Source organism: Balaenoptera ricei, chromosome 11 (genome assembly GCF_028023285.1).
Source record: "Balaenoptera ricei isolate mBalRic1 chromosome 11, mBalRic1.hap2, whole genome shotgun sequence".
NCBI classification, from domain to species: Eukaryota; Metazoa; Chordata; class Mammalia; order Artiodactyla; family Balaenopteridae; genus Balaenoptera; species Balaenoptera ricei.
In genome coordinates, this window is record NC_082649.1 from 26,461,219 (window position 1) to 26,484,910 (window position 23,692).

General features: G+C 37.9%; 1 protein-coding gene across 18 annotated transcripts in view; it reads left to right on the forward strand.

Moving 5' to 3' along the window:
• The window catches only part of PKHD1 (PKHD1 ciliary IPT domain containing fibrocystin/polyductin), a 471,129-nt gene that overhangs the window by 407,303 nt on the left and 40,134 nt on the right, over nucleotides 1–23,692 (forward strand). For 15 of the 18 annotated variants that reach the window (XM_059938510.1, XM_059938512.1, XM_059938518.1 and 12 more), the window contains 3 exons: nucleotides 3,656–3,814; nucleotides 7,306–7,428; nucleotides 17,557–22,884. In XM_059938510.1, the coding sequence (XP_059794493.1) occupies nucleotides 3,656–3,814; nucleotides 7,306–7,428; nucleotides 17,557–18,017 (743 nt within the window). In that variant the 3' untranslated portion in view covers nucleotides 18,018–22,884. Of the gene's footprint in view, nucleotides 1–3,655; nucleotides 3,815–7,305; nucleotides 7,429–9,772; nucleotides 9,949–17,556; nucleotides 22,885–23,692 lie in introns of those variants that run through there. The other 3 variants (XM_059938523.1, XM_059938509.1, XM_059938524.1) reach the window with 3 other exon arrangements.

Sequence of the window (23,692 nt, forward strand, 5' to 3'; positions counted from 1 at the left end):
AGTTTCCAAGATTGTCCATGTCTTTATGTTTTTAAGTGGAAATAGATGTCACTTTAATCAATGTTTCATTAATCACTGCATACAAAGACATACATTTCTTCAGTTCCATAGATACACCAAAGACTTATCATTAAGGACTTATTTCATTAAATATATATGTATATGTATATATATATATATACATATACATATATATAATTTATTTTCTACTGAGATACAATTGATATAACATTGTATAAGTTTAAGGTGTACAGCATGTTGGTTTGATATATTTATATATTGCCATATGATTATCCTTGTAGTGTTAGCTAACACCTATATCTCATCACATAATTATCACATCACATAATTATCATTCTTTTTTGTGGTGAGACCAATTAAGACCTAGTCTCTTAGCAACTTTGAAGTTTATTATACAGTATCATTGACTATAATCGCTATGCTATTTTGGAAATATAGAAATTGAGGAACTGAGAAGTTACATAGGTCTAACCAAGTATATATGGAATCCTCATAAGTCTTTATAACGTGTGGACTAATCCAGCTCATTTATCTGTTTCTGAACTTCCTGAGACACTGTCAAGAGGGCAGGGTGTCTGTAAGTTTGTTCTACCGACTTCCCACCCAGCCTTTCCACGTGCATTGTCATTACCATGGTCTAGGCTGTGGTTTCTCTAACCATTTCCTGGAGCCATGGGACTCTTAGGGGGTTCTCCAGGGCCACTGGGCTGAGATGGGATGCACCCTGCCACCCAACCCAGAAAAACTCAACTGCAGTGGCCATTTCCGAGTCTGGAATATTCCTCCTCCCTAACTTCTCATGGGTCACTCACCAGTTCACCCAGGTTTCTTTTCAAATGTCACCTCCTCAGAGAGCCCTTTTCTGCCTCACTCTGTCTACACCACAGTCTCAACCCTGCTCCCCTCTCCAGCTATTCTCTGACTTCTGCATGGCACTCATCACTCAGCGTCAGAGTATCTGTGTATTTGCTTGTTTGTCTATTGCCTGCCTGCTGTGTCCCCCATTAGAACCTAAGTCCCAGAAGGGACAGGAATTCTGCTTAGTTCAGCATTACATCATCCGGGTGTTAAAAAAAAAAAAAACCCAAATAAATATTTGTTTATGAATAAGTGAGTGTACTGAGATTCTGCCTAAGATTACATTTAAATAATGTTCTGCTGCTAAAAATATTTAAAAACTGGTGGTCTTCACCCTTAGACTCAGGTTACTGCTCCAGGCTTATAAACGTTAGGCCTGACTTCAGCCTCTCTGTCATTATTTGTGTTCTAAACACTTCCATGGCTTGATCTTCTATATCCCAGGTGGCTCATGCCACTTCTCAGGTCAGAATTTTTCCATCTATGACACCTCATTGCCTTCAGAATGTTGTCAAGGGCCTTTTGGCTTTTGACATTTAATGCCCACCAAAATTTGCCTCACATGCTTTCCTGCACTGATTCCTAGTATTTCCTGGCAGTACTTTTTTCAACATTGATTGCTTTTTTTCTCTTTTCTGTCTTTATTTGCTCAACCTTCAAATCCCCATCTAGATACTCTCTCCTCTAGGAAGCTTTCCCCAATCATAACCTTTGGAAAATAACCTTCCAAAGCAATTGATTTGCATTATTCTGGTGGCATGGGTCACATTCTGATTTGTATGGAAAACATTTGTATGTGTATCTTATTTCATTTATTAGCTTGTAAATATCTTAAGAATGAGAACAGTAACTTATCTACGTGGTGAAGTAAACAATCACTGAGCAGTTATTGGAAAACGGATAAAAGAATAAAGAATTTTGTTTTTAATTCTGTGAATCCCTAGTAAAATCCATACCCCTGTCTCTGGGCTAGAGTTAGCTTATTCAGTTGCCCATAAAAAGCAACTAATTGATAACAAACAAGCCAAATATGGCTCAAGGATAAGATGTACCCACAGGAGAAGCATTTCTAGATAATTTTGTTACAGTAGCTTTGGGACCAAGTCAGCCAGGAGTCAAGAGACTGGAGCTTTAACTGTGACCTCCAATCAAATTGTCAGGTTCAGCCCAAGGAAAGCACAGCAAAGAAAACATGGTGTTTCCTTGAGTAGAGAAAATACAAACTCTGCTTTTGCCTGAATTATTCAGATGAAAGCAGAGATTTGGGGTTTGTTTGTTTTGAACGACCTACTCAAAAATGCTGGTTATAACTAACTTATGATCACAGGCAAGTGTTTTATTTTCGACTTTAAATTTTTGTCTTGAGATATCATCGACATATGATAAGCTATACATATTTAAAGCATACAGTTAGATAAGCTTTGATGAATCTATACTTCCATGAAACCATCCCCACAGTTAAGATAATGAACATATCTATCATTCCCAAAATTATAGGCAAAGTTTTTAAATTTTTATTTTTTGAAATAACATACAGTAAAAATGATGTTTTTTTTGGTGGGTCATTTTATAAACTCAAAGATATATATAGATTCATGTAATCACCACCACAACAGGATACAGAACATTTCCCAGAAGTCTCCCTTATGCTGTTCCTCTGTCCTCACATCCTCCCACTAATCCCTGCAACCACTGATCTGTTCTCCATCTCTATAATTTTGTCTTCTCTAAAACGTCATATGAATGGAATCATATCATATGTACCCATTAGAGATGGGCTTTCCTCACTCAGCATAATGCTTTGGATGTTCATCTCAGTTGTTACAGGTTATTAATAGTTTCCTTCCTTCCTTCCTCCCTCCCTCCCTCCCTCTATCCTCCTCCCCACTCCTTTTTCCTTTTCTCTTTCTCTCTTTGGCTGAGTCTTACTCTATTGCCTGAAGAAAACACAGTTGGTTTATTCATTCATCTGTTGAAGAACATTTGGATTGTTTCCAGGTTTTGGTGGTTATTGAGGTGCTACAAAGATGTGTGTACAGGTTTTTGTGTGTATAGACAAGGGTTTGTTTGTTTGTTTTGTTTTGTTGCTTTTTTAGATTCTTTTTTACCTTGCTTCAAAAACACTAATGGAGTGAGAACCAAATTTGTCAGTCTACAAAACAGGGAGGAGTTTGAGACGAGTTCTTAGAAAGATGTGCTCTCTGAAGAGAATGGCCATTCTGCCCCTTCATCCATAGCCACGGTGGCTCTATCCATCTACCCCTGCTCTACCCCTGGTTTTCCAGATAACAAAATTCTTGTGGACCTTAGAAATTCTCTTGGTTCCATAGTAGGAGTCCCTGTGCCCTTGTTTTGCTGTGTTACATGTTGTATTTGAAATGAGATACATATGTCATAGCAAGTAGTTTCACGCAATCTGGAGTCCGGAGTGCTTCTGTTCTAATTAGTGGAACATGAGAGTGAAGCTACAGCTTTGCACTGGTGGAGAAAAAAGGTCTGAAAATAGGAGAGCATTGCAAGAATTCCCCATCATAACGGACAGAAGTAGAAAGAACAATCATATATTATTGTTGGAATCTTGAAATTCTTTAGAAATATGAGTCTTGGATTTATTATTGACTCATATATTGAATCATCTAATTCAATAAATATTTATTGAATCAACTATGTGCCAGGTACTATTGTAACCATATCTTTTCCACAATATTTTATATTAGCATCTTATTAATATGCTATTGTTATTATTTGGGGTTTTTTGTGTGTTTTTTTTTAACAGGGGTCAATTTTACAGCTCGCTCCAGGCTGTTTGCTGTCTTACCTGCAACTCCATCTGAGAGGCCCACCATCATCCTGGCTGCTTCCCTGTGCTCAGGGGTCTCGTGGCTTGCTCTGTGCTGCCTCGTATGCTGTTGGTTTAAGAAAAGCAAAAGCAGAAGTATGTAATTTTTTTTTAATAAAAATATCTGAAGGAAATGCCATGATGTATAATATATTAACTATTCTTTTTCTTCCCCCAAAGAGACATTTTTATGAGCCTCTGTAACATATCAAACCACATGAAGCCAAATTACTCAATTCATACAGTAGAGTAAAGGATTGTCTAATTCTAAATAATAATAATAGCAATAATGATGTCAGCTCTTATTTTTGAATACTCACTATGGATAGGATTCTAAGTACTTTAGAGATGTGAATTCATTCAATTCTCACAACAACTCTATGAAGTAGATACTAAGTACTACATCTGTGTTTCAGTGGTAGAGCATGAAGCCCAGAAAGGCTAAGTGACTTGCCCAAGGTCTCACCACCAGGATCAAACTGGGTAGTTTGGTTCTCTCCATATCTGACTCTGAAACACTGTGCCCTACAGCCCAGGTGACCCTCCAAAAGGAGAGTTCAATAAAGGGGAAATGTCCTCTGCTTTTTCAGAAGAAGGAAAAGAGTGCTTGGTGTGTTTTTTTTTTTTTTTTTTCGCTAGGAGCATAGAAATTGTGTTCTTAGGCATTTTCCCAGAAGCTGATCTTTTTCTTTCTTTCTTTTTTTTTTGGGGGGGGGGCGGGGGCGGTGGGTGGAGACATGGATGAAACACTTTGATATTAGGAGATACTAGGAAACCAAAGTGATAAGGAAGAGTGAGAATAAAAGAGGTGAAATGAGGAGAGGCAAAGAGAGAAAGTGAAAAATTAAGAAAAGAAAGAGGAGGTAGCATGGTGCCACCACTAGACAGTTCACTATGCTTGGATTTCTGAGAGATGCTGAGGGATGGAAGCTCCACTAGATGCTCTTTAGTTTGAACCAAGCTTCAGCCTGGTCTCTCCCTCCCTCCCTGGCATCATCAGGCTTCACAGACTTAAAGAAAACTCAAGGATCCCTTGTCTTTCTCAAGAAGAATGGGATCTCATCCTGGGTTGTTGCCTGTGATTTGTTGAATCACGGGTTTTGGTCTTTGTTTTAAAATCTAAAAATTTGTTTGTGTGTGTGTGTTTGTGTGTGTATGTGTGTATATGTGAGTAGTGCTTTCTGGTTTGAAAGTAAAGAACTTTCATAATTTTTAATCTCATGGTTCGTGAAGTAGGTGATTTAATTCTCATCCTCCACTTTATAGTTAAACCTCCCAGCCATGGAGGGACTGTCCTCTAAGCTCGCTCACCCCATCTCTTCTCTTTTGTTCACCCAACTCTAGAGGAAGCTTCTTCCTGCAGTTACTAACGTTATCAGTTATCTCAGTGTCCTCTTTTTGCTTTCTCAAACTTTCAGTATCTTTGGACACATTTCCCTGTATTTAATTTCCATATTTTCTTGACTGGACACAGACTTCTAACTTTCTTTTAAAAAATTTAAAGAGATTAGGAGGAACTTCATGAAAAAATACATAGTCATCAGTTCTGTATGAGTAATTTCTATTTTCCTCTTTATATCTTTCTGTATTTTTCATATTGCTATAATTAGCATTCATTACTTTAGAATCAGAGAGGATATTGTTCCCTATCTTCCTCCTAGAAAGTGATTCTCTGATCCAGCTGTACAGACTAGAGCAGCACTTTACAAAATTTTGATCTCGGGACCTCATCACACTTTCAGTAATTATCGAAATCCCAAAGAGCTTTCGTCACTGTGTGTTCTATCTATCAGTATTTCCAAATTAGAAGTTAAGAGAGAACATGTAAAGCTTATTTATTAATTTATTTTAAAATACAAATAAGACATGCATTATATGTTAATATAACATATTTTTAACTTAAAAACTATGTTTTAAAAATATATAGTGAAAAGAATGACATTTTTTATAAACCTCTTTAATGTCTGCCTGAAAAAAAGTCAGCTGGATTCTCTTAGCAGCTTCTGCATTCAGTCTGTTGCAATGTATTGTTTTGGCTGAAGTATGTGAAGAAAATCTAGCCTCACGCAGATACATAGTAGAAAAAGGAAGAGTATTAATAACCTTTACAGATACCGTAGACATTCTTCTTTGATACTGCACCCAACCTGGACAAGAGGAAGTTACTTAAAGGTACATCTCAATGTACTTTTTATATTGTTACATGAAAATGCACCAGTCTACCTTGTACTTTGAATGGAGATTTTGCCCATGCGTGATTTTGAAACATTATGCTTTGGCCATTTAGGAAATGTTGTTTCACTGAGTTATGCAGGTCTACAAAATGCTGATATATTTCCTTCTATAATTTAAAAAAAAATCACATTAATATCAACAGAATTAGAAATCTGTGAAGCTTATAGTAGTTGATAAAAATTTTCTAAAGTTCTAAAATTTCCCATGTGAGCTTGATTTATATTACTGGCAACAAATACTGTCAATCGTTTCTTTGAAGTTACAGGCTCACTTCATTTACTTAAAAAACAAAACTCCCAGTACCAAAGTATGAATAACCATAATTTGTCTTTCAATCATTCTTTCAAGTTCTTTCAATGTAAAAATGGTGTCCTGCAAAAAAAATCAACTAGTTCAGCTCAAAACTCAATCACAAAAGTGCCTTTCCTTGAGAAAATCATCATATGTCTTGGCATGGCATTATCTGACATCATATTACAATTTATTTTTTTTTCTTCTGCCATCCAAACTAGAATAAAAGCTCTATAAGGGCAGACCTGGTCTTTCATACTTATCATTGGCTTTCCAGTGCCTAGAACAATGCCTGGCATGAAGAATGTAAATGTATTTTTATTAATATATTTAATGAACAAATGAATAGGAGAGAAGTCATCACTCTAGTCAAGAGCAGACTGAAGATATAAAGTCTTCAATCAAAAGCACGCAGCTGTATGAGCTCTGTGGATTGCACCAATGCCAATTTTCTGGTTTTGATGTCATACTGCCATTATACAAGTTGTTGGAAGTAGAGAGAAGGCTGGGTGAAGGTGCATGGGTCATCCCTGTACATTTCTTTTGACACTTTCTGTGAATCTGTAATATTTCAAAATAAAATGTTTTTAAAAAGTATTAGTAACATTGCAGCTCTGGTCAACAGAAAGATAACACGAACCACCAAAGTGAGACACATAGTGTCATTTTCTAGCAGCCATTTAACCTTAAATATCAAGATAATACTTCAACATGTAATGGATATAAAAATATTAGATATCTTACATTTTTGAAAAATCAGGTGTGTATTTTACACTTACGGGACATCTCTTTTTGAGCTAGTCACTTTTCACATGTTCAGTAACTACATGTGGTGGCAAGTATATCGGATGGTAGTTTTATACCTCAATGTTGTGGTCAGTATATGGGATTTTATTTCATTATTCCTTAAGCTCTGAGACTAGTAAATGCATTCTACTGCACGTATATCACAATAATTTTGGGGGAGCGGAGAAGGGAAATATCCTAACACTTAGGGCCCATTTATAATAAAAATGTCACTTTATTCTAAAAAATGCCAATGTATTTTTTCATTAATACAGAAATAAAAAGTGAAGAGATTTCTGAATCCCAGACTAATGATCAAAAGACTCATAGCCACGTCTCACCCAAACGCCAAGGATCACAAGTAGAGACTGAAAAAGAAGGCACCACGATGGCAGAAGGTAAGCTTGGACAATGGGATGATTCCCACAAGAGAAACAAACCCATTGTGTGTGAACTGGAGCCTCCCACTGGCTGCCAGTTTCTGAATCAGTTTAGTTTATAGCCCCTCTTTAGCCTTTGTTACTTCTTCTCAAGGAAATTATACCCCAGTATAAGAACACACGAGTCCAGCTGATTCACTCAGCTACTAACCAATTATTCGAGTTGACATTTATATATATTTTTTCTTACTAGAAGATTATGGGTTTAACATTTGAATTCGTTATATAGAGGAAAGAAAAACCAGAGTATAGGCATATAATCTTTCCCTTAGCTATTGCAAAGCTGCCAGTTTGGCAACATAATTGAATCTGGGAAAGAAGAGAATGGAGTTGCCAAATACCAACTATGCAAAGTAGATTGAATGCAAGAACCCTCAAGAAATAAGTCAGCTTTGTTAAGCTCTGCTTTGTTGTTTAGTTGTACTTTTTGCAAAAGGTATTATTTGCCTACGTTGTGCATGATGCCAGATGATTTTGCTTGTTATATTGTTAAACTGTCATTAGAGTTGCTGCCAAGCAGAGAAAAGATAAGCATTTATCACACACCAATGTTTTGTCCTTCTAAGGACACAGAAATTACAAAGACAATGGGCAGAACACAAGATGGATTTGCCAAGTACAAGTATGGTGTATGAAAAATATTCATGAAGCTTCGATGGATCTGAAATATTTTGAAACATATGCTCTAAATAGGAGAATATTCCTTTTTTCCCCTAAATAATAGCCAATTATCATGATATTTTCTGCTCAAAAAGGAATCCAAATCTTACCGGTTCTGAGTGGATGTTTCACCAAACCATAGCAGTCCGAAGTTGTTCTGCCTCTAATGAGTTTAATGAACTCTGGTGACTGTGTGTATCTGCGTATCAGTTTGTTTGCCTGTTTGGATTTTTTCCCACAGAGTAAATGAGGTTTTTTTTTTTTTTTTTTTAAGTTTCCCATCAAATTAGCCATCCATACTCCATTCACCTCCTGGACCTGCATCAGAAAGTAGTAGGGAATGTGAGTGGGTGGGGGTGTGAAGGATGAAGATAGAGAGGAGGGGGCAGGAGATCTTTCTAGATTCCATCTAAGACCACTTCGACTTTGGTTTCCAGAAGCTTCTTGTCCATATTATGGCATGCAAATTCAGGACAGGTGTTTGAAAATGGTCCTCTGAACCCAGCTCTGTGTAGAAGAGCATATTCAACTGCATTTTCCAGCAACCAGCAGGAGTGATGCTAATCTTTCCCCTAATCTAATATGGCCATTTACATGAATCTCAGTTTCCCGGCTTAAATTAACTACATTACACAGTCCACAATGCCTGGATGTTTTATTAAGGGACATTTTTTATGTGGGAGATTATTAATAAATTACCAGTAATGAAACAAGGGACAGGGCTCCTGTGGAAGAGTTTAGGTTGAAGAGACAGAAGAATGAAAGAGGCCATTTTATTAGGACATCCAACTTAAAAATAGAAAGATGTGTGATCCAAATCCTCCCCTGGGGATCAGAGAGGATTTGTTTTCTTATCTTCTAAGCTTTGTCCGAATCTTAAGAGCATTGTTTCCAAGGGAAGTAATTAGGCATCTCTTGCTTTTCTTTGGAGATTATTACCAGCTACAAAACACCTAATTATTGCTAGCTTTAAATAAATTAGGTTTTATTTTATTATTACCGTGGCACTCTAGTTTCCTTTTCCTTCTGTGTTTTTAAACTTGTGGCATTTGCTGATCAAGCCATTGGCCGTCTCTCTCATAAGCACTCTGCAAACACAGAGCAACACCTTCACATATTTAGCTGGTGGAATCAAGCATTTCCACTGTCCAGTAGATTAAGACTGTAAATTCATCACGTTACGGCTTTTAGCAAAAATTGTATGTATGCAACAGGGAAGGGAGTAAAGCATGTATCCCTTGTGTTTTACTTTTACCAGGGTTTTTGACATAGGGAGCATCTGAGCTAGCTTTTAAAATTGACATCTGCTTTTGTCACTTTGCTACTCAGAAGATTTAATGAGTTACCAGCCTCAGTTAGAGAGGCAGGAGAATGTGACAGTTAAGAGCGTGAAACTCGGGTGTCAGCAAGACTGGGTTTAATCCTGATTCCCTTGTTGACTTACTTCGTGGCCTCAAGCAGGTCCACAGTCCTCTCTGTGCTTTTCGGTTTCCTCATCAGGAAAATTGTCCTAATAATATTGCCCACACTCAGATATTGTGATGCTGATTGAGTTAATGTCACTCTAGAGTGCGGAAAGATTCCTGGCGTGTTGTATGTGCTGTGTATGTGTTACTTATTGTTGGTCTTTCTTGCTACTTAGGACTCAACGCCCTCCAAGACCTGACTCCACCCTGTCTTCCTGCTCCTACTCTGGGTTTCACCTTCTTGCCCCCTCCTCACACTCACCTGTTCAAACCCCCTCAAGCTTTTCAGCACCAGCTGGTATGCCCTTTTTTTTCATAAAATCTTCTCTAATCCTCCCCACCTCAATGAAAATGAATATTTTCCTCTTTGGGGTTCCAAAAATACTGAAATCATACCTCCATAGTCGCACTTAATGGTTTTTGGAATTTGTCATATAAAGATGGCTCTCTGTTCCCACAGGCCAATGGTTCTTAACCAGGGGCAATTTTGTCTCCCAAGTAGGGTGACCAAGTCATCCTGGCTTTCCTAGAACTTTCGTAGTTTTAAAAATGAAAGCCTTGTGTCTCAGTAACTCCCTCAGTCTCAGGCAAATTGGGACATGTGGTCATCCTACCTCCAGCGGATCCTTGCATTGTCTGGAGACATTTTTGTTGTCACAGCTTGGGGGAGGGGGATGCTTCTAGCATCTAGTGAGAAGAGATCACCCCCATCGCAAAGATGATCTGGCTCAAGATGTCAGTGATTCCAAGGTTGAGAAATCCTGGCAGAAGCGATTACTCGTCTCTGTAACATTTAGGTGAGAGATTGCTGGAATTACAATGAATGAACTTAAATTTTATCTTCTAATACATATTAAATAAGTATTTATTTATTTCCTGAATTTTTTTTGTACCTTATGAGGTCCTCTCTGTATAGTTACAAAGAGATGATATTTGGCTACCTATCCTTTATGAATTTCTAATATGATTGGGACACAAGAATAATATTTTGGGGAAAATGAAAGAACAATTCCAGGCAATAAACAAGTAAGTGTAAAGCAATCACAACAAATAATATGTATTTGAAGAATTTGAAGAGGGGAGAGAATGCCAAAGGAGAGAAAGAATGCCATTATCCTAAGCTACATGTTTAGTGCTTCCAGCTCCCAAATCATATCACACGGTTTCAAATCCCATTTGCTAAGGGTTTAATTGTGTACTTTGCACAAACTCAGGTTCACAGAAGATCAGGGAAGGAGCCCTGCTTTGCTCTGCTGAAGCTCTGTTTTGTACCATTCCTTCTCGGCTGTTCCCTTATTCCCCTTATTTGGTTAATATCCCCCAAATCTCCCAGGCTAGACACCTCAGAGTTACCTTTAACTGCTAGTCTCCCATTACCACCCTGCCCCCTTGCTTGCTAGGTTTTATCAATTCCACCTCTGCTGTGTCTTGGTTTTCATCTCCCACCCACTCCATTTCCCAGATACATTTTCAGTTCAGCCTCAGTTAACACACTCCTCATAGATGTTCTTCCTTCACTCTTTCTCTTTTCCCACCAGGACAGTATTCCCTGTACACAGAGAATAAGACTCTCGGTTTCAAGATACCCTTCTATAATGTACCCACAGATCTAAAGTTTCCATTCTTTCCAATCCCAGATCAAATACTTTTTCTCTTTTTTTCAAAATCTTTTATCTAGAAGGAATAGTCCCCTTCTCTCAACTTTTGTGACACCTCCCTTTTATTCATTTAACACCTTTTATATGTAATATAATTATTTGTTTTTATCTTGTCCAGATCCCTCTGTTTAAATTCTGTATCTTTTCTAATCCCAGCAGCACCTTTACCAGAGGGTGTTAGGACATGAGACCATTGATCACCATTGTTGAGTAAATGGTGAAGGTAGAGATGAAATGAGCCTTTCTCCTTTCCCTCTCCCCTTTCCAGAGACCCCTGGATTCCAGCAGTTCCTACAACTGCTGACAAAAAAAAAAAAAAAACGGCTACTCATCTCATCTAAAAGAGATGGAGAAATTTTATCCTGGTTCATAAGATTAACAACAGGACAATGGCCACACATCTTTTGGGTCCTAACAATGGGCAAAAAGCGACAACTTCCTTCCAGGCGATGCTGTCTGCTGGCCACCTGAGTTTCCTCTCCCAGTTTCCTGGGGACTGCCTTTGTCTTTGCAGGACAGCTACTGCTGGAGATCTCAGTGCTGCCTTCTCCAAATCGTACCCTGATCTGTGTCTGGCTACTGGTCACTATTGTGTGTGTGTATGTGAAATACATGCCCCGAATGTTGGGAATGAAAGACTGACATGTGAAAAGGGGCTCCATACCATGCAGGTGTGACCATAAACATTAACTTCGTGGATTTCTTATCTCTACCACGTTTGAATTCTACTGACTGTATATGCTGTGTGTTGTGAATGTAAAATAAAAAAGACTGTCAATTTACCTTTTTGTAAGTACAAATCTATAGGAATGACAGGGAGAGGAGAGGAGAGGAGAGGGCTGGCCTCAAGATGTCTGGAAACAGTGAAGAGCAAAACAGTTTAGAACAAGAAATTGTCCCAAGTTCCCAAGAAAGTAAAACTATATTTGGAAGTTATTAATAAATAGCATGTCCATGCCATATAATAAAAAGATATGAACATCTCCTAATTTAAAGACATAAATAAAATCTATCACTTACTCCTTAAGGAAACTTTAAAATAAACTAACCAGGAATAAATAAGATGCCTGGTAAATAAGATGGAGAGTTCCAATGCTATTTGCAACCGAGATCCAATATTAACTTTAACAATGGAATATTAGAAGAATTCCTACTTAAATGAGGGTAAAACACAGAGCTCATTCTTACCATAATTTTATAACATATATTTTGGAATAGGAAGAAACAAAGTCAGATATAAAACAAAATTTAGAGGACAACTTTGGAGAAAATATATGATGATTTACAGATTATTATTTAATGATAACTTAAAGATTCAACCACTAACTGCTATAATTTATAAATAACTTGAGTAACTTACTCAAATATAATGTCAATCTATGCAAAAATCGTACTGTATAAGCCAATGGTATACAGTTAGGAAAGACAAAGAAATACACATTAGTGACAAAGAATATGCTGCCTTGGAAAAAAAAATCTATAAACAAGAGATATATGGGACTTATATAAAAAATAAACTATATTTTATTGAATAGTTTAAAGAGAAGACTTGAATACATAGGGAATTACAACATGTTTCTAATTAGGTTGACTAATATTGCAAAGACCTCAGTTATTTCTATATTAACTTTGGTTTAACACAGTTCCAATTATTTTATACAGGAGTAGAACAGCATAAGATGATTCTAAAATTCTTCAGAAACTATAGATCAACACTAGAAAACTAATTTTTTACAGGAAATTGTTGTTTTTGGCAGTGGGAAAAGGTAGCTCAACCAGAGAGATAATATTTATGTCACTATTCTTCAATGTGATACTGACACAAGAATATATGAGCACATTATGAGAAATAATCTCAATTAGGTATAGATATAGATACTAGATATAGAAATGTAATATGTGATGGAGATAATAAAAATAAAGGAAAACACTAGCATTAGTCTATAAATGGGGCTGTAAATTTGACTCTTTAGAACATTTATTAATCTAGATTCACACTTCAAAAAATATACCAAAGTAAACTGTAGCTAGATTAATGAGTTAAACTAGGTTTACTAAAACATAGCCATTGCTAGAGTATTACAAACATAATAAAGTGGAGATCACTTATGATATGTGGGATTAAAGGCATTTTTTTCTTTATCTTCTAAAAATTTTCATACTTCCTGATTTGCCATGCATTGTTTATTAAAAATAAATAATAATTTTTCATTTAAAGGAACAAATAATCTAGAAAGGACATTGGTGATAGTATTTATAATATGTATCCATTAATATTAATTAATACTTACCAATTAATAATGAATAATTTAATGTTATTTATTAATTATGTATATGTCTTCTTCAATATGTGGGCAGGACTGTGCCCTTATTGACAAATGAGAAACCAAAGTGGAGTCCATTCTTTATGTTGGCTGATCAGCCATCCATCTTGCTGCTTTAGATCCTATTTAGGCTTCAAAATAGAGGTCATTATACTGGGTCTTTTGTACTGAATCCAGGTCATCCAACACTAAATGCAGCACATGGAGACTATGCTATGAAAATATAAAGAGTGGGAGTGGGGTGGGGAGAGAGATGAGATTCATTGTTAATTATCCCATTGCAAAAGAAACCAATGAGTGAAATAAGTCAGACAGAGAAAGACAAATACTGTGTGATATCACTTATATGTGGAATCTAAAAAATACAACAAACTAGTGAATGAAACAAAAAAGAAACACGAAAAAAAAAAAAGAAGCCAATGACTACTACCCACACAAATTTTTAAAACCGTAGCTCAGCATATTTGTTGCCCAAGAAAGTTCTGGAAGCCAAAAGAGATGAAAGTTACCTGGAAAAGTTTCACTGACTGTGGATGGACCTGGATGGACCCAAAACCACGGAGTCTTGGTTTTCATAGAGAAAGGATCTGTGTTCCCATATTTTACCCCATTCTTCCTGAAACTTGATCAAACCCACAAATGGGACTCTGAGATAACGTGGAGGAGCAATGTGAAATGCTATCTTTCCATTTTAATGGGGACTCACCAATGAGATGGAGGTGGAAAGGAGGCATGCCGTTTCATATGATTTGATACTCACTATTCTTCCTTCCCTAAAACCCAAATATTCAGCTGAATGCCTTAGGACACATATCTGCTATAAATTCATTTTTTATCTCATTTGTCTGAGATCTAAGCTTCCTGTGGAGGTCCAAGATCAAAGGATCGGATTCCTTCTGATGTCGGTGCTGACATATAATGTGTGCTGACTTAGTTCTGTCTATAACCTCACAGTGGGAAGTGGCCAGCCTCCCTCGGCACCTTTACTCAGTGCACTCTCATTTCAGCTGGGGAGTCTGTCAGCTATGTTGCTGATTGGAGCTGCCATGTAAATAATTCATGGGAGATTTTTAAATGGTTTTGGGCCTGCAAAGGAAATCTACACTCGTGTTAGTCTTTTATGAATAGATGCAGACCTGAAGAACAAGGGGGAATAGATTTCCAAAGACGGTCTCTCAAAAACAGAATAACAATACCTTCAATGGATTGAAAATAGGTGACTTGCAGTGTTTGATTCCCCTTACATGAGATGGTATTGGTTGTACAAAGGGATAAAAATTCAAAGCCCTTCTGCCTTTTTAAACTTTGCTTCTATCTGACAATTGATTATTCTTGTTGTTTGGTTATTTGCTGATCTTGATAAACTATATCTTTTCCTCCTGGTGGGAGCGGTAATTATAGAGATGACACCAAGCTCAATACTTGGCATAGGATTGGGCTTAACAGAGGGGCAAGGTTAATGGCAAAAAAAGTTCCTTCCCTGAAGGAACTCAAAGTCCTAAGAGGAAGATGAGACTCTCATACAAGGAAAGGTGTCCAATAATAGAAAGAGTTGCCCAAGTCAAATGAGAAACTCCAGCCAGCAAGTATTGAGGCACAATGCAATGTAGTTTGAGCTGTCAAGGAATAGTTCTGGAAGGATTTGAAGATCCCATAGTGAGACTAGGATAACCTGAAAGCTCTAAGCAAGAGAATTATCCCATAGTTAGAGGACCATGGCAGATACATGCTAGGCAAAAGGACTGTGGAAGAAGAGAGAGGAGATATGGATAATGTGGGCTTTGCAGAATATTAATTGACACATCATCAAAACTATATAAGGAACATGATTACTTTATCTTGTTTTACTGCTCCAAATCAAAAGTGTGTTATATATATTTTATATATAGAGAGAGTACTCATATTTATATTATGTTGCTATTACCTTCTTTCTTCCTCACCTCAGCTCCCATTCATTGTTAGATTAAATTGAGGTGGGAAATTGTTACCCTTTGCCTCAATACTGTCTCTTACACCATGATATAGACATGATGACTGTCTCCTAACACAAGCCAAGATGGGTCTCAGTAAACTAAGAGAGAAGCATAATACACAGGTTCATAAATTAACATCTACCTTGTATTTAAAACTATACACGTGGGCTTCCCTGGTGGCGCAGTGGTTGGGAGTCTGCCTGCCAATGCAGGGGACGCGGGTTCGAGCCCTGGTCTGGGAGGATCCCACATGCCGCGGAGCGACTGGGCCCGTGAGCCACAATTGCTGAGCCTGCGTGTCTGGAGCCTGTGCTCCGCAACAGGAGAGGCCGCGATAATGAGAGGCCTGCGCACTGTGATGAAGAGTGGCCCCCACTTGCCACAACTAGAGAAGGCCCTCGCACAGAGACAAAGACCCAACACAGCCATAAATAAATAAATAAATAAAATTAAAAAGAAACCAAATAAAAAATGAGAGAAGGAATCTCTTTGTCAGCCTCACTCATAATTTAAAAAAAAAAAAATTAAATAAATAAATAAATAAATAAAACTATACACGTACAAAAAGTTCACATTATGCATTTGGTGGTGAGATATGAGATAAGCAGGGATGGAAAATGTCATGCCCCACTCTCATGCATGTATCCAGCCAGACTTTCTTCTTAACTCACTGCTATCTTAACTTTACACAGTATCGTGTGGTTCTCACAGTACAGACTCTGGAGCCACAAATCTTGACCTCTGTAATGTAAGTAAGGTCTGCCATTCCTTTATATGTTGTCTTGAGAAGTTACTTAATCTCTTTGTATCTCAATGGCCTCCCTTCTAAGAGGGAGATAATAATAGCACTTACTTCACAGAGTGCTGGTAAGGATTAAATTACATATATGTATATATATGTATGTATATATGTATATATATGTATGTATATATTTTTATATACATACATATATATGTATATATGTATATACATACATATATATATAAAATATATGTATTTATATAAAAAATATATATATATATATAAAAATTGGTGGCCAGCATGTGATAATTGCTATAATTGCTATATAAGTGTTACTTTAAATGATTATTATCCTTTCTCTCTTCAAAGAACACATACTGGAATGTAAAAGGATGAGTATCACTAACACAGAATAATTTTGAATTTCCTTTAATTTGTTTAAAAACAATAATTTAATAAAATTATTTAAAAAGTTGAACTATAGCATTTTATTGTTTGTAAAAATAGATTGATACATACCTCAACACTTAATGAATTATGAGGACGAGACATTTATGAGTTAGGAAATACTTTCTGAAGGAAGTGAGAAATTTGGGGAGGGGAGTAAAAGAAGGCAGAGAGTTTTGAAAGACAGCATGGAAAAAATATTTCAGGCCTAGGGTGTGTTTTCTTATAGGTTGGTAATTATATATACACACTCATATGGATATGTGTTTATTTATATATTTATATAAATATATATTTATATAAATATATATTTATATATATATTTATATATCTCTGCATATGTTTATATTTATGTTTTTGTAAAATCAAAAATATTTAAATGATGAATTTGGCATAAAAGCCAAAAGTATTAATAAGACTGGTTTTTAGAGCTCACATTTCTAAATACAAGTGTGAGTTAACCCACTTGGTAAGGTCTGACTCTGGCCTAATTTTCATATTTAAGCTGCCATGCTTACAATGAAAAATCCTGATTGACTTATCAACATCATAAAAGTTTTTTTCTGGGAAACTATATTATCAAATTTGTGTTAGATAGTTAATATTAAATATCAGTTGGGCTTAGGATATCGTGTTTTTCTTTTTTTTTTTTCGAAAAAGTATGTATTCCCAAAGATATTTGGAAATCGATAAGGTGATATAACTCAAGCTTTAATTATTTGGAGATATCTTTTCAGGAATGCTAAATATGCAAAATGTGCAAGCAGCTGATTGGGAAGTAGGTCTATTTCGTCTCCTCCTTCTTTTCTCTCACAGATTTGAGGATGAAGGTCATGCTGGGCAAGCTGAACCAGCTCCCCCATCAGTCACTGAATGGTGTGTCCAGAAGGAAGGTAAGCCGCCGTGCAGTCCAAGAGGAAGGTGGCAGCCGAGAAGAGGCTGAGGCCGCGGTGCCTGCTCCCAGCATTACCAGTGTCGCATCACAGGGGAACACCTGTGCTTTGGGCTCTCCTGCTCAGCAGGTGGACCTGCAGGAGACTGGGAGCTGGAAGGAGGCCCAGGAGCAGGTGCTCCGATACCAGCTGTCAGGCCAAGATCAGCTGCTGCTGCCCTGCCCAGACCTCAGACGAGAGACGCAGCGACTGCAGGGCCGGAGTCGCCTGGGCAAGGAGCATGTCAGCCTGGGGCTGTCCCAGGAGAAGCCAGCCTCCTGCGGTGCCACCGAGGCATTCTGCCTCCATTCAGTACGTCCGGAGGCTGTTCAGGAGCAGCTGTGATCAAGGAGTAGTGAGGGCATCTGGGCTGAAAGTCATAATGTTCAAAATATATCTGGATCATGATGAGCAGGGGAGATGAGGCCTGACCAGTCTGGACACTAAGAAGGGAGAATATAGACTCTGAATTCTCTGTTTTCAACTTTAAAGTGGAAGACAGTCATATAAATGAATGTACATTGAAATGGTATCTGATACATCTTTTGTATTTATCACGAATCCTAGTCCAATGTCAGGCAAATAATAGGTTCCCAAATACTAGATAATTTTTTACTTGTTTTTAGCTTAAGCTGGTTATCTTTCTGATTTACCAATTTTAATAACGGTGTAATGCTGATTTATACCAGTAGGGGGTGGTATTAAGCTTCCTCTAGGATGATCACCCACAAAGCTTTGGGCTTCTCTTATTGAAGGGATCATGAAAAAGTCTGGTCTGCTACAGCTATTTCTGCAGTGTTGAAGCAAAACATTTCTTTTTCCTATGGGAATATTTGAAGGACAGGAGAAGACCCCGCTCCCTGGTCTGTCAGCCTTACCTGGCAACCACCTGGTTTTTCACAAGATGATTTTATTTCATGGCTTGAATTCAATCATTATTAGGAGCCCACAGTTGAGCAAACATACCAAGCTTGCACCTCATGAGTACTGACACATGGAAATTGAGATTCTCTTGGGCTTTGCTGAGATTTTAGTTGAGGACAAAATATAAAAATAGCAAGTTTGGGTAAGGAAATTGTCCATGGACCACAGTTATGTTTTTCAATAGTTCTTTCTGTTAATAACTGAGTCAAATTTACAAGTGGAAAAAAACTGTAGTGGGAGACTAGAGATGACCAAGTGGCCAAGTGGATTATCAGCTAACTTAATTATTAGAAAACTGCTTTTTTGGAGAAGATAGTGCATGGGAGAGATTATATCATGTGCAGCCTCTCTAGGCTGTGTGCTAGGGGTTCAGATGGAGACCAGAGCAGAGGGTTAGCTATGCTGATAAGTTGAGTAAGGATATGAAAGGCAGTTTCACCCAATTCACACATTTGCAGAGGGCCCATCTGTGTCCAAACTAACTGATACTTTAAGCAGCCTGTGTCCTTGGCTGTGGATCCAGAAGGTCTTATGCACCAAGGGAGTAAAGCCAAGACTGCAAAGGTGAAGAAAATATCTAGAAAGAACTTGCTCTGAGCTTTTCCCTAAATCGAAACCAGGATTTTCCAATCTCTGAAAGATGAAGGGGCTGTCCTATGTTTGAATTAGAGCAGAGGAAGGAAACACACTCTATCATGGCAGAATTTTAAACAATGATGTCCTGGAATTAGCCCTGGAGGAGGTATTAATGGCAGAAAGTCATCATCTGAGGGCATCAGCGGCAAAGTATGGCTCACTCTACCATGAGCTGGCAGGGAAGTTCTCAGCCCCTGTGTCCATTCTTTAGGTGTCTTGCAGACATCTCAGATCTTAAAGCTGCCCCTGAAAGGAGGTAGGCAGTCTTCTCTGTGACACTGTGTTGGATTCTCTGGGTCCTCAGAGAGCTGTGATCTTTCACTACAAAAACATTTCAGAAGTTAAGGCTTTTGAGGAGTAGAAAACTGCCCACTAAGGGTTTGTCTGTACATTCTCCCTTTCACCACCTCCAATTCCAGCCCAGGTGTCTTTCCTGAGCTCTATATTGTTTATCGAGCTGCCTACTGAGAACTTCCACTAGGTTATCCCACAGCCACTACAATGTTAACAGGGCCTAAAACCTGCTTCTCCTCAGGCTTGCCCTCACACAGTGCATGGCATGACCACATTCAGACTAGAAATCTAGAAGTCACCCACGACTTCTCCTTCTATCTAACCCTTCCCCAAAAGTCAGCTACCAGCTCTTATTTCTACACCTTCTTTACCCTTCTCCCAATCTCTACTATCTTCTTATCCATTCTCCATGTGCTAAACACTGATCTTTTTGGAAGGCAAGTTTGATCCTATGCGTCTGGCTGGGAACAACCATAATCGACCTATTAATTTTACCCTAGCAAAACCTAGGATCCCTGAGTCCAGAATGGACTCTTTGCACCTGAACGGCAGCCAGAAATATCCAGAGTAACTTGCAGGGCTCTTGCATGTGTCACGGGATTTCAGAGTCTAGCCAGAATCCCCAGCCCATAGTTAAGGCAGTTCTTTTTTTCCTCCTCAAAAAATGGGAGAATTGGGTAAATTCTGGAAGCAAAGAGAAGAGTTCTTGGTTCCTTTTTGTCTGGAGATGAGTTGATTAAATAAAACCCCACTGTAGGCCGACCCTAAACTTACTCAGACCATTAACATAGGGAACCCAGTAAGTGTTTCCCAGCAGTAACAAGCCTTACCCTTTATTCAAATAAGTAATTTTAAAATGTCTTGTTGCTGTGTAATTTCAAAGGACCTCTTCTTGCCTCCCATTTCTGATTTTCTATGTGTGATGGACTCCTTTCCTCCAAGATACTGAACAAACTAAAATTCTAGAGAGTTCAAAATTATTTGTAAATATTTATGGATGTTAAAGCTGAGAGGGATGATGGGAGCTAGGGTAGTTTCCACCATCTCTTGAGTTTTGGGGAATGTGTTCAGGAAAGGTACCAGACTCCGACAGAGCTTCGTGTGTTTCTCAGAGTGAGAGCCTGGGCCAATCTGACCAAGGTTGTGTCCTGAAGCAAACTTACCCATCTCATTGCCCAAAGAGGCTGCTGAGCACTGAGAGGCTTTAGTCTCTCAGGGACGTCCCCTTTCAAGGATTATTCAGTTGAATGACTCCCTTCCATCTAACAGTCTAACTCCAAAAGTATAAAATTACTATACATTGAAATGTATGCAAACTATACGCAAAAATGAGCATGGGGAAATTGAATGTAAATTACATGCAAATATTAATCAACCAAGCTTCTATAAAATGTCATGTACATGTCAATAACAGTCAAGGATTTTAATTAATTCTGTCATTTAAAATTCATGCATTTATTCCATATTTTGTTTCCAGAACTTATAATGTATTGTGTCAATTTTGAAAGAGCTATAAGCAGAAGGAATTACTCTGATGAGTGTAGAACCATTGATTTCAGCTTACACTATATCACTGTGACAAATTACAGTTATATTTGAGAGGCAAATCACATTTCCGGAACTTAATATTTTAAAAAGAGATAAAACATTTTTTTATAATGTTAAATGAGGTTTAAATGGTTGAATACATAGATTTGGGTGTTTACAAGTATTCTTCTAGCCTTTTTTATCTTTGGGCCTCAAAAGACTGGGAATTTCTTTGCTTGGAACAATTCAAAAAAAGAATAGATTCTGCCCATAAATCTGGTCTGTTTTGAGACGGAAGATCTGTTTAACACATTATAGGACTTTCTAGAATTTACTGGGATTTGAATTGATTGCTCTATATCATCCCTCATTTCAGTCTCAAAATGACGACTCATTTATTATTATCACTATATCTTTTAACACTTAACATAGGATCGACCCTCTCAGAAGATTGTATCAATAGGTACCTATGCAATTGTACTATGCCATTTTATGTAAGGGACTTGAGCATCTGCGAATTTTGGTATCTGCAGGGGCTCCTGAAACAAATCCCCTATGGATACCGAGGGACCACTGAGGGTAATACGGTATCATTAGCAGTTGGCACTATGCTGGATGGTAGACCTTCAGAACTTATCTTGCATAACTGAAACTTTGTGCCCCTTGACCATCACCTCCCCATTGCCCCCAGCCTCTGGCAATCACTATTCTACTTTCTGCTTCTGAGTATGACTGTTTTAGATCCACATATAAGCAAGACCATATATTATTCATCTATCTATGTTGACTTATTTCACTTAGATAATGTTCTTTAGGTCCATCAGTGTTGTTGCAGACAGCAGGATTTCCCTCTTCTTTAAGACTGAGTGGTATTCCACGGTGGGTACTGTTTTAAGTCACTCAGTTGCGGTAATTTGTTATGCAGCTATAGAGACACTCTGGTTTCCCTGAACAAAAGGGGAGTCCAGTCCTCTTGTCTTGTCCTTGCTCCGGTCTCTTGGACATCTCCTGATCTCTTTTTCAGTGGGCATGAATCACTTCCAGTCCCCCAGAAGCTTAAACCCCTCACTCGACCCGTAGATTACCCTGTGGGCATCTGGATGGCGTCAGTCTCGGTGCCTCTCTGGGTGTCCCACTGGCGCTCACTCCTTCCAGGGTGGAGGATGCCGGCTCTCAGGTCCTTCAGACACCATGGATTTGTTCCCATCCTGGAACCACAAGATGGAAACAAGCCACACTGTCCTTGTCTCCGTCTCTCCCTTCTGTCTTCTCATTTCCCAGTCTGTCCCCCCAACTAGATTCTGAAAAAAGTTATTTGCAGCATCCCCATCAGTTCCATGTGTGACAGGAGACTGATGTCAAGTGAGAAAATGAAATGTAAATTTTATTAAACACCCCCTCTCCTCTCTGCGTATCAATCCAGATTCCAGCCAAACATAGCACATCAAATCCTGCCTATGCCCGGCCTCGGGGCACATGGAAAATCATTCTCCTTAATACCATTCCCTTCTAGTAAAATATTTTTCTGTTTGGTAAATGAAAATTGTAAATGCAAACCCTGTATTAATCCTAGTGAAAAGTATATCTTCAAAATGAACAGTTGAAGGAGGGAGCAGAGAAGAGACGAGGGGAGATTCGGGGGCAAAGGGGAAGAGGAAGGGGATTGGGAAAACAGAATTGTATTTAGCTGTGTCATGCACAGTCCTGGCTGCTGGCTGTGCAGGGATGCATATCCACAGAATAAATGCCGACATTCTTTGAAAGCTTGGACCATCCGGACGTTTATCTACATGCTGTCCTGTCTCAGAGATAATAAAGATCTTAAATCTGATACACTGGCTTGAAATTGCATTAGAAATATAGATGCTTCATTCTGGGTGTATGTGCACAATTACAGGCTTGTCTGGAATTTTGACAGGTGATGTCTGACTGTGTGTAGAGGAAAATCTTGATTTGGGGTCTTAAGTGTGATTAACTTAGTGGAAAAAAAAGCAAATTTTGACTGCATATTTATTGAAATAAAAATAACACAAAATTTGAACCAAAAGTGAACATTGAAAATACCACGACTACTTAAAATACACACTCTATTTATCCAAATTCCACTTTACAAATTTAAACGAAAACTGTAAATACTGTTCTACGTTTTTTAAAAAAGAAGTTAATTTATTGAATCTATTTTCTTTTAATTTGCTCATTTAAGTGGGTAAACTATGTTTGAAATGACATTTTGTCAAGAACATATGGGTATTTGGACCACCTGTTCTGATTTGCCTGAGACTGGAGGGTTTCCAGGATATAAGACTTTCAGTGCGAAAACCAGAAAACCCCAAGAAGTTCCAGGCGTACCAGGATGAGTTGGTCACCCCAATACATTACTATTATAAATAATATAAAGTAGTAATTCCTTATACTCTAATAAATTATTAGTATTGTAGACTTTATTTTTGAGAAATGATTTTGAGCTAAATAAACTTATAGCTGTATCTGGAAGTGATTTCCTTGACTTGGTCAAACTTGGCAGATAGAGTTCAGGCTTCCAAAATAAGTGAGGGCACAACTCAAGCATTACACTTGATAGCTGAGAAAATGGCATTCTTATCCTTTTCTTTCCTTGTGGTTAAGCTTTAAGAACATTC